Below are 12,217 nucleotides of genomic sequence, written 5' to 3' on the forward strand. Positions count from 1 at the left end.
AATACCACCGCCACCGCTGTCGTCATCATCAATGGCAGTTAGCTCTGCTAGAAATAGCAGTCGAATGTTATACTACTGTTTAGGAAAAGGAAAGGGAAACGAAGGACACACGGTGAAGAGTCGCCTGGTTAAAAAAAAAAGAAAAAGAAAAATGTAACAAGGAAAAAAACACGTTGCGGTTGAAACTTTATTGAGAGAGTATATTATATATATAGGGAGAGAGAGAGAGAGAGAAAGAGAAATGAGGGGGGGGGGTAAAAAATGGCTGCCTTGGGTTAAACAATGTCATCACCACCACCCCTACCACATTCACCACCAGCATTTACATTATCATCATCATCATCATCAACATGAACTCCAGCGAAGGTAATTCTACCCAGTAGCTCGACTTGCTAGAAAAAGCAGCTATATTGATTTCCTTCATATCACGCAACACATTCCGTTAAAAACGAAAAAACCAAAAAAAGAAAAGCAGAAGTCCGAGACAGTTTGTATAAACAAAAAGGAAAAAAATAATAATACGAGATGGTCATGGCTAAAATGCCTATTGGGACATTTGATCAGAGCTGACCTGACGCTAAACAACACCGCCAGTACCCCTACCACCACCATCATCATCATCATTAAAACCACCACCACCACCATCATCATCACTAAACTCAACACCACCACGATCTCCTCCCACTCCTCTAGAGTTAACTCCCCTGTTTCGGGAAGGTAGGTTCGAAAACTGGAACAGTGCTTCCCGTTAGATTCCAGCAACTGGAACGAAACAGCGCACACACACGTAAAATATATAAAAAAGAAAAACAAACAAAACTACACGCGCAAAACAAGACAAAAAACAAACAAACAAAACAGACAGAACGTTTTTGCATAAATTGGTAAATATTTGGGCAGCACCAGATGAAAGAGAAAGGCTCGGGTTTATCTTCCACATAGATATGGACCAATGGTTCGATCCCAGAACAAGGTAGAAAATATCAAATTCTCTTTTATTTTTTTATTAATGTATGAATTCGTTATAAGATTATTATTATTATTATTGGAAGGGAATGGCAGGGCAGAGGTTTCGGAAGGAATTCGCAGTTATTTATTTGTTTATTGTTTTTTTTTTGGCATTCCATTGATGGTATATTTATCATATTGTACTGAACAAATCCACGTACGCAATGGTAAAAACCACACACACACACATAGAATTGTTATTTCTTTACTATATACAGAGAAAGCTGCTTAATGTGATCACTTTGGGACGAAGGCTTTGCGATAATAATAACAGTTTGTTAATGGTAACCGAATAACGTTATCTCTGATTCATATATATAATGGAAGTTGCTTAATATTATCACTTCGGGACGAAGCCTTAGCGATGATAATAATAACCGTTTGATAATGTCGTCCGGATTATATTATCCGTCACTCTATACAGGGGAAGTTTTTTAATAGGATCACTTTGGAACGAAGCCGTTGCGATGATAATAATAGCCGTTTGATAATGTTATCCATGATTATATTTAGTGCAAGCCGCTTAATGCAATCACTTTGGAATGAAGCCTTTCCGATAGTAATCGTTTGCTAACGTTGATCGTGATCATAATAAGCGACTTCCAGTGTTTGTGTAATGAATGCACACACATCCTAAAGCTGCCTTCCACATCAAGAATATAAGAGTCTACCATACTTGAGGTGGTGCGTCGAAATAAAAACGTATTCTGTGATTAGATTATCCGGATTAATTGTCTCGTACCGAAAGGTCTCTCGTTCGGTTGATGTTAGTTAAACATACGCATCGGTGAATCAGCGTGTGTAAACACATGAATATATATATATACACATATATACACAGACAAATGCCGCTAGCCTTTTTCTCCCCAAAATACACATATCCTCACCGACATGGTGAGATAGATATTTTAACCCCAGGCCGTGCCTGATCAAGGAAACCTTATATCATTTCAAATACAAACACCACATCTTTTATTTAATTCATTTATTTCAAAATATCATAAGTAGGTCTTCATCATTTTCCAATATGTCCCCTTTCTTTCTTTCTGTTCATTTCTATTTAAAACGATGAGAGATAACTGAGGGAGATTCGACTGTTACTTCTAGCAGGTCGAGCGACCATGACGAATACCTTCCCTTCACTGCTTACTTCCGCCTTATTGGTTCGTTTCTATGTATGTCAGACAGACAGATGGCCTTGCCGATGTCCTTGAAACAAGAATAAACGCCACACAATCTCCTACACACACACACAGAGGATACATACGCGCGGGAAAAAGCAGGCCTCTACAGGATCGCTAGAAACAGCAGCTACACCTCCTTCAATATCGTGTCGTTTACAGTCTTAGAAAAACAAGGATATGTTCGAACATGTGTTAATTATACGGTGCACTGTACCTAGATACCTAGAGTACGAGCAGTATTGGTCACGGCTGGGGCGCGTTTGATCATATGGCTCAATAGGGGTTGCCGTGAAGCTAAGGAACAAGCCCCAACACAGCAATGGAAGTTGTTCTGTTTGTATAACTATGGCAAGTAATTATTCTTTCTGCTAGAAGCACAAGGCCTCAAATTTTGGGGATAGGGACTACATTGAACCCCAGTGCATAACTGGTACTTATTTAACGCATTTTGAAGATAGTTTATTAAAAAAAGGGATAACAAACATACGGAAGCGTTCAGGTAACCTTTATTGAAGTAAACAAACCAAATGCAACAGTCCTTAAATGAGGACAGTGGGTTAAAATGGGTCAATGGACCCCCGAAAGGATGATAGGCAAAGTTGAGCTCGGCGGAATTTGGGTAATCTTCAAGTTTAGGGGATAAAAAAAATAAATAAAAATATTCAAGGGAAGTAACTGAACGTCTTACCAGTATTCTCCGTACATCTCTGTTTATAAATAAATCACACACGTGATTTGATTGACGTTAGGGTTAGGGTGTGATTTATTTATAAACAGCTAGAAGAAAACGGATAATACTGGTAAGTCGTTCAGTTATTTCCCTTGAACATTTTTATTTACTTTTTTACCCCCCTAAACTTGAAGATTACCGGAATTTGAATTCAGAGCGTAGAGGCCGACGAAATGGCGCTAAGCATTTCGCCTGGCGCTCCAACGATTCTGCCAGCTCGCCGCTTTTCCATAACTATGATATATTATTATAATAATAGTCGTTTTCTGATGTTTTGTTTTTGGTGTCGCCATGGCAGAATAAAGCGAATTATAAATTGTTAATTAATATAATGCATTTTTGCTAAGGCTGTCAGCAGGAACAGTCGTTAGCTTACCGGACGAAATGCTGAGAGGCAATTCCACTGAGACCGACTTTGCATTTCATCTTTCGGCTTACACCCCCCACCCCGCGGAGCAAAAAAAAGTTGCTGGCCTTGTGCCGGAATTTTCAGCCATTTTCTTTTATTCTTATACACAGGCAGGGCTGTGTAGTTGAGGGGTTTGTTTCATGACCATATGGTTTTGGGTTCAGTCCCAATGTGTGACAGCTGAGGCTAGCTTCTGCTATTATAGCCCCGGGTTAATTTAAACCTTGTCAGTGGATTTGGTGGACAGATACTGAAAGAGACCAATCCTATAAATACATACATATGTATGTGAAGGCTAGTGGCTTAGTGGTTGGGGTCAATCAGCACATGATCGTTAGGCCATCATTTGACTGCAGCCATGCTGGAGTACAGCCTTTACTCGAACATATCGACCCCAGGACTTATTCTTTGCAAGCCCAGGACTTATCCTGTCGGTTTTCTTTTGCCGAACCGCTAAGTTTCGGGGACATAATCACACCGACATCAGTTGTCAAGCGATGGTGGAGACCCACAGACACAATGACACACATAAACATATATATATATATATATATATATATATATATACATGACAGGCTTCTTTCAGTTTCCATCTACCAAATCTACTCTCACAAGGCTTAGGTCAGCCCGAGGCTATAGTAGAAGACACTTGCTCAAGGGAGTGAACCTAGAACCATGTGGTTGGGAAGCAAACTTCTTACCACACAGCCACACCTGCGCCATCGTTATACGTTTCATTAAGATGGCGAGCTGGCAGAATCACTGACAAGATTGATTGTCAGAAAAATTCTGCCAAGATCGACTTTGCCTTTAATCCATTTTGAGGTCGAGAATATAAGTACCAGTTGCGTACTGGGGTCGATGTAACCAACATATGCATTTTAGTTGCACAACACCAGCAGCCAGCCTCTTGTTATTGTTGTTTACGCTGTTGGTTAAACCATGAGACCCCAACACAAAAAAATAATCTTGTCTGATGCTGTCCGTATTAATGTCACCCGTCACCAACTTCATGTTATATAATGGCGCACTGTCCAGGATGTAGTCTAGGTGGTCACAGAGGCCTCTGTGTCTTCCCTTGCTGCAACCTCCGTTAGGGTAGAGATCTGTGCAACTGTTATCGTGGCATTATTCATCATCATTTAACGCCTGCCTTCCATGCTGGCATGGGTTGGATGGTTTGACAAGAACTGGCCAAGCAGAAAACTGCACCAGACTGCACTGTGTCTGTTTTGGCATGGTTTTTATGGCTGGATGCCCTTCCCAGCACCAACCACCCCATGGGGTTGCATGTCTGTTGATAGACCTTTCTATGATAATCTGGTGGTTTACTGGCCTCTGGCTGATCGTTGCTCTTGTTGCATGACCACTCAAGATAATGCCCAGCCCCTTAGATATAATGATCTTCCTGACCAGAGTAGAGGACTGCTTTACCTCCATTATGCAGCCTTTGCTTGTCCAACATGCATTTCAACATTCCAGGTGGCCACTCTTGTGATGTGCTTGGCATTGAAGATCTGGCATTTTGAAAGACAAATGGTCTCTCAGCTGTAGCCTAACTCACCATAGATGTTCCAGCCGAGGCAGAGTCCCCTCGATGCCTGGTTTGAATGACTGGAATTTAGAACCAAAGAAAGGAACACTGAGAGGCACAGTGTAGACACAGGGGTGCATCAAGGATGTGCCATGGTCCCTTTTGTGTTTCTGTTGGTGATGGACTTCATCATTAAGAAGTCCATGGGAAATCCAACATAAAGCATCGAATAGAGGCAGAGAAGATATACACAGACCTCGATTCCACAGATGAACAGAGACCCCTTAGCACCACATCTGCAGTTATGCAAGGCACAACTACCAGTCTAAACAACAGCAGCTCAAAGGCAGTTCTTTGAATCAACATTATTGGTAAGAAAGGCGGCGAGCTGGACGAAATGCTTAGCAGTATTTCGTCTGTCTTTACGTTCTGAGTTCAAATTCCGCCGAGGTCGACTTTGCCTTTCATCCTTTCGGGATCGATTAAAAAAGTACCAGCTGCAGACTAGGGCTGATCTAATTGACTGCTCCCCCTCAAAAAAAAATTTCGGGCCTTGTGCCTAGAATAGAAAAGAATGCTTAGAGGTATTTTGTCTGTCTTTATGTTCTGAGTTCAAATTCCACAGAGGTCGACTTTGCCTTTCATCCTTTCAGGGGTTGATAAATTAAGTACCAGCTGCATACTAGGGCTGGTCTAATTGACTGGCCCCCTCCCACAAAATTTTGGGCTTTATGCCTAGAGTAGAAAAGAACATAATTGGTAAGAGACAGCAACGATAACTTGGGTTGGAGAATCAGACTCTGGAGATTCTTAATTCTTTTATTGCTAATGATGGTAACAGGGAAAGCAATGTGAAGAAAAGACCGAGCCAAGTTCCAGCTGTCTTCTGGTGCTTGGAATCTGTATGGTACCATTCTTCTTCTGTCAACCAAGACTACAAATTCTACCTGGATATAGTGAATATAGCCATTATCCTGTCCAGCAGTGATTTATGCCTGAGAAACAAAAAAAGATCAACAGAATGAAAGAACTGCAAAGAACTTCCATAGACATAACCATTCTAAGAACTTCTAGGCACAACCATATCATGCATGAAGAAATTATGGAAAGGGTTGGATTGAGTACTTGAAGGAACACTGTTACCACGAAATGGTGTATGTACTTGTGCTTGCAGTAGAATTCACCAGGGTTGAGTTGAACCGATTCTGACCAACGAGGTCACCACATCTCTCACGAATGACCACATCCAACAGCTGGCCAAAATCAGGGCTGTAACGAATACCTACTCCTCGTTGCACTGCCAAAGACCATAGACATGGGGTCCAATTGTGCCTCCATGTCTCCCTTCACTTTCACCAGCCACATCTTCAGGTGACCTCCAGCTCACCTGCACCAGCCTGGGAGGGGAGCTGGGTGGACTGCTTTGCGAATGAATTCCCATGGAAGGCTGACGGAGAGAAGGGCCAAACCACCTTTGATGTCTTGTGAGTAGAGCTTCTGGCAGCAACATTAATGTATTTCGGGGTTCAGTATGAAATCCAATGGAGGAACAAGCAACATTTTGACCATGTTTACATTCTGGGTTCATATTCCGCTAAATTAAACCTTGCTTTTCATCCTTTGGAGATCAACAAAATAAGTACGAGTCACGTACTGGGGTCATGTTATCAACTATCCTGCCCCTTCAAAACTTCTGGACATGTGTCTATCGTAGGAAGGCTTATTACCTCTGCCCTAGTGAAGGCAGAGGTATTGTTTGCCTGTGGACAAGATATCTCAAGAACCACTGGATGGATTCGGATGAAACTTTCAGGGATGTTTGGCTTCATGACTGGCATGATCTGATCAGATTTTGGGATAAATCCGGTACCAGTCAAGGATTCTGGATTATTTTTTCTGTGTTTTTTTACTTAATTTTCGAGAGCGGTCAGGTTCATTTTTTGTATTCTCGTTTGTGAGAGCAGTGAAGCTTATTTCAGATATTCTCATTTTAAAAATCATCTCTGGCTAATCGTTGAGAGGACGTTGGTGTTGCTTTGGCGGAGGTTTGCGCTCTTTGAGTGCTCTTGTTATTGTTATTATTATTATTATTATTATTAAGGTGGAAAATGGCAGAATTGTCAGCATGCTTCATGAAATGCTTAGCAGTGTTCCACCCGTTGCTATGTTCCGAGTTCAAATTCCACCATGGTCAACTTTGCCTTTCATCCTTTTGGGGTCAATAAATTAAGTACCAGTGAAACACTGGAGTCGATATAATCGGCTAGTCCCCTTCCCCTAAATGTCAGGCCTTGTGCCTTTAGTAGAAAGGATTATTATTATTATTATTGTTGTTGTTGTTGTCATATATTGTATTGTCATCATATTTGTTTATGAACCTCTGATTTTCAGTTTTTGTCTATCTTGCCTTTCTGGCTAAAAAAAAAAACAAAACATCGCTGTCATCACCACCACCGTCATCATCAACCACTACATCAACAGCATCATCATCATCACCTTCACCACATCATCATTATTGCACTCACACCACAGAACCATCACCATCACTGTCATCACCACCACCACCACCATTGTCATCATCACCTTCACATCATCATCATCATTAATGCCATCACACCACAGAACCATCATCATCATCATCACCACCACAACCACCACAGCGTCATCGTCATCACCACCACGTCATTGTCATCATTGTGATTGTTGGGACATTTAGATTCTTGCTAGACAAGATAAATTTAGACAGATCAAAGATTAATTAAGATAGTCTCACTAATTACTTTGTGTGTGCATGAGGGGGTGGGTGGGATGCTATGATTTTAATTAAAACTTATTGACTGACAAAGTTGCTGTCAGTACTGTTACACAAACACACCATTTTACTTCATTATCTTCCATCTTTTACTTGTTTCGGTCATTAGACTGTGGCCATGCTGGGGCACCACCTTGAAGAATTTTAAGTCAGAGCAATCAACCACAGTATGTATTTTTTTCTTTGCAAAGCCTGATACTTATTCCATTAGGTACTTTTGCCAAACTGTTAAGTCGCAGAGATGTAAACAGACCAACACCGGTCATCAAGCAGTGGTGGTGGTGGTGGGGGGCAAACACAGACACAATAACACACACACACACACACATATATATAAATTTGTTTGTGTATATGTGTGTGTGTGAGTATATATATATATACATATATATATATATATATACACACACGTATATATATACATATATATATATATATATATATATATATATATATACACACACGTATATATATATACATATATATATATATATATATATATATATACATATACATAGGTACAGGAATGGCTGTGTGGTAAGAAGCTTGCTTCACAACCACGTGGTTCCGGGTTCAGTCCCACTGCATGACACCTTGGGCTAGTGTTTTCTAAGATTGCCTCGAGTCAACCAAAGCCTAATGAGGCTTTGGTAGACGGAAACTGAAAGAAGCCTGTCACACACACACACACATATATATATATATATATATATGTTTGTGTATCTGTTTGTACCCCCACCATCACTTGACAACCAATGTTGGTGTGTTTATGTCCCCCATAACTTAGCAGTTTGGGAAAAAGAGACTGATAGAATAATTATTAGGCTTATGGTGATGATGAGACACACGCACACACACACGTTTGTATACATCGACCCCAGTGCGTAACTGGTACTTATTTAATTGACCCCGAAAGGATGAAAGGCAAGGTCGACCTCGGCGGAATTTGAACTCAGAACGTAACAGCAGACGAAATACCGCTAAGATAAATAGACAGATAGATAAATAGATAGTTAGATAGATAGACGATGGGCTTTCAGTGTTCTTCTACGAAACCCACCCACAAGGCATCTACTTGGTCAGAAGCCACACAGTAGAAGACACTAGCCACAAGGTGTCACGCAGTGAGACCGAACCCACAACCAAGTGACTGGGAAGCAAACGTCTTGCCACACACCCACATATCAGTGGAGACCGGTTATTATAATCAAGGACAGTGTCATCAAACAGGGTTACTGTCATCAGAATTAGTGGGGTTTCAAACTGTTTTATTTGTTATGGATTATCTATCAGCTGGTTTCGCCTCCCTTTGCCATCACATAAGCGACCTCCACCACGTTACACACACACACACGTATATGTATGTATGGTACTACTAAAGCATCACGGTCCCAAACGCGCAGTCGTGCGTCCGCGCTAGCTAGTCTTGAGTGGTCGATCCTAACCCTATCGCTAACCCTAATCCGCGTGTGCAAATGAATACGTGTTTAGGGTTAGGGTTAGGGTCGACCACTCACGACTAGCTAGCGCGGACGCACGACTGCGCGTTCGGGACCGTGCTGCTTTAGTAGTACTTGTGTGTATGTATATATTTATATATATATATACACCGGGTTTATTGGGGAGGGGATATTTTAATCGGTCTCCTCGTGTTTATTGTTCTGTCAATTCGATCATCACCACCACCACCACCACTACCAACATGCCAACCATTTCCCCCCTTACAACACAATCATCTGCTTACGATCAAACACAACCACCATCAGAGTCATACACCACACACACAGAGGCACACATACATATATATATACACAGCTATATATATACATATCTATTATATACACACTGAAATGTATATATTTACTCACTTGCTACGTGTTATGGCCGCCATTTCCATTTTGGTCTCACTCAGAACGAGGCTGGTCTGCATGTGCGCGCTCGCTTTCTTTTTTTCTTTTTGTTTTTTAATTCCTCTCTCTCTCTCTCTGTAATTACTCCAGCTTCTCCTCTTGTTCTTCTTCCCTCTCCTTCGATCCGCTCTACGTTTGTGTCTGTGCGCGTGCGTAAACGTGTGGATGTGTGTGTGTGGTTACGTACAGGCACTATATATACGCTCATATGCTGAGACACACAAACATACACACACACATATACGCAAGCACACTACGGACCCTCCTATACATACACTCATAAACTGAGACACACACACACACACCAGTGATATTACACAAACACTTAAAGAGTGAGATCACACACGCACTGCACAGATTTCCACTCACATACACTTTCTTATATCCTTATACACACACAAGACACATTTACACACAGAAGACATATGTTTATACACACACACACACAACACACATTTACATTTACAAGACACATACTCAGAATTTACCACACACACATCCTCACACGCCCACATCACACACATACAGAGACAGACTCTTGCAAAATGATGGTGCAAGCTTCAGTGCAATGGACCGACATGCTAGAAACAGCAGTCAAATCCCCCCCCCCCCCTCAGATAACACACTCTTGTGTGATGAAAAAGGAGGGTTACATTTGATAATGTAGTCCTAGATATACTATGCGTGAATTAAAAAAAAAAAAAGATAGGAGTGTCATGGCTGGAACGTCTTTGAACTGTGATCTGCTGCAATAAAAATTCTTCTAAGTGGTCACTTTACATGCTAGAAACACAACCAACTCGTACAATAGTCTTAAGAAAGCGAAGGATACTCTGAATTATGTATTCTTAGATATACCATGGTTGAAAGAGCAGCATGGTCAACAGCTGGCATGTGTTTGATCGTAGGTTTGCTCAACCTGGTCTGCCCCTGGGCTAAACAAGGTCAGTTCCTTTCTGTCAAGTCAACAATGGCTATATGACTCCTGGAGGTTCCAAATAACCCCTGAGGGCTCCATAAGACTCCTGGGGGTTCCACATAAGCAAAGTAGTAAATTGGGGATCCACAGCAGACATTAGTATTTTTAGGGTCCAGGAAAAAATTTTGTACAAGTTGTATTCTTCCTTTTTTTTTTTTTGGACTACACCTTTTCTGTTTTAAAACCCTTAAAATTTATTTTTGAGTGGGTTTTAAGGGTTGAAACAGATTAATTATATTTTAGTTAATTTCAATGAGGAAAATTGATTTGTAAAACGAGTTAATTGTAAAGACAAGCTCTCTCATGGAATGAATTAAACTCATACTGCAAGGTTATTACTGTATAATTAGGAATTATATAACAAAAAGAAAAAAAGCATGAAAATCTGTGTGGTAAGTAGCTTGCTTATCAACCACATGGCTCCAGGTTCAGTCCCACTGCGTAGCACCTCGGGCAAGTGTTATTTACTATAGCCTCAGGCCGACCAAAGCCTTGTCAGTGGATTTGGTAGATGGAAACTGAAAGAAGCCCGTTGTATATATGTATATGTATATATATATATATATATATATATATATGTGTGTGTGTGTGTTTGTGTGTCTGTGTTTGTCCCTCTAACTTCGCTTGACAACCGATACTGGTGTGCTTACGTCCCCGTTACTTAGCGGTTCAGCAAAAGAGACCGATAGAATAAGTACTTGGTTTACAAAGAATAAGTCCTGGGGTTGATTTGCTCGACTGAAGGCAGTGCTCCAGCATGGCCGCAGTCAAATGACTGATTCAAGTAAAAGTAAAAGTAAAAGTATATTGAAGAAGTATAACTGACTCATTCTTCTGTTCTTTGACTCTTTTACTTGTTTCTGTCATTTGACTGTGGTCATGCTGGGGCACTGCCTTTAGTCAAACAAACTGACCCCAGGACCTCTAGGTTTCAGGGTTGTAAACACACCAGCATCAGTTGTCAAGCAATGGTGGGGCGACAAGCACAGACACACAAATACAATATGACCATCCCCAAGTACAACAACATATATATATATACGACAGGTTTCATTCAGTTTCCGTCTACCAAATCCTCTCACAAGGCTTTGGTCAGCCCGAGGCTATAGTAGAAGACACTTGCCCAAGGTCTCACGCAGTGGGACTGAACCCGGGACCATGTGGTTGTGTGGTTGGGAAGCAAGCATCTTACCACACAGCCATTCCTTCGCTGTTAAATTTTTAACTACAATATCTTACATGGGCCCCCAGAGTTATCCGGACCCTGGTTGAGAACCTCTGATCTAAACATAGGTTCCTCCGTAACCACCAAACCACTGAACATAATACTCTATTAAAGGCCTTCTCCAAGTTGTAGTCAGAGGGGCGTCGATATGGCCCCATACTCTCTCAAATCCCTCTCTGCATCTCATCTAAGCAGTCGATTGAATATTTTGGTAAAATATTCTTTCCAAGTATATCAGAATAAAACAAAGAGTTCATAATGATGGTAGCAAGTGATGGTGGTGGTGGTGGTGGTGGTGGTGGTGTGTGATGGGCCTAGGTAGATGTTTACCATAATGGATGTTGAATATGTTTAATTAACCAAAAATATATATTAATTGGTGGCTATTGTACCACACTAATGAAAAATGATTCAATCAGTCACTCTTAC

The 12,217-nt window shown here is 41.1% G+C and overlaps 1 protein-coding gene across 1 annotated transcript in view; it reads right to left on the bottom strand.

Moving 5' to 3' along the window:
- LOC106874572 (dynactin subunit 6) overlaps positions 1 to 9,705 on the bottom strand; it is a 41,244-nt gene extending 31,539 nt beyond the window's left edge. The window contains exon 1 of the mRNA XM_014922349.2: positions 9,543 to 9,705. Within this exon, the coding sequence (XP_014777835.1) occupies positions 9,543 to 9,604 (62 nt within the window). The 5' untranslated portion in view covers positions 9,605 to 9,705. The remainder of the gene's footprint in view (positions 1 to 9,542) is intronic.
- Between the last annotated feature and the right edge of the window lie 2,512 nt (positions 9,706 to 12,217).

The sequence above is a fragment of the Octopus bimaculoides genome, chromosome 23 (genome assembly GCF_001194135.2).
Source record: "Octopus bimaculoides isolate UCB-OBI-ISO-001 chromosome 23, ASM119413v2, whole genome shotgun sequence".
Taxonomy (NCBI): Eukaryota; Metazoa; Mollusca; class Cephalopoda; order Octopoda; family Octopodidae; genus Octopus; species Octopus bimaculoides.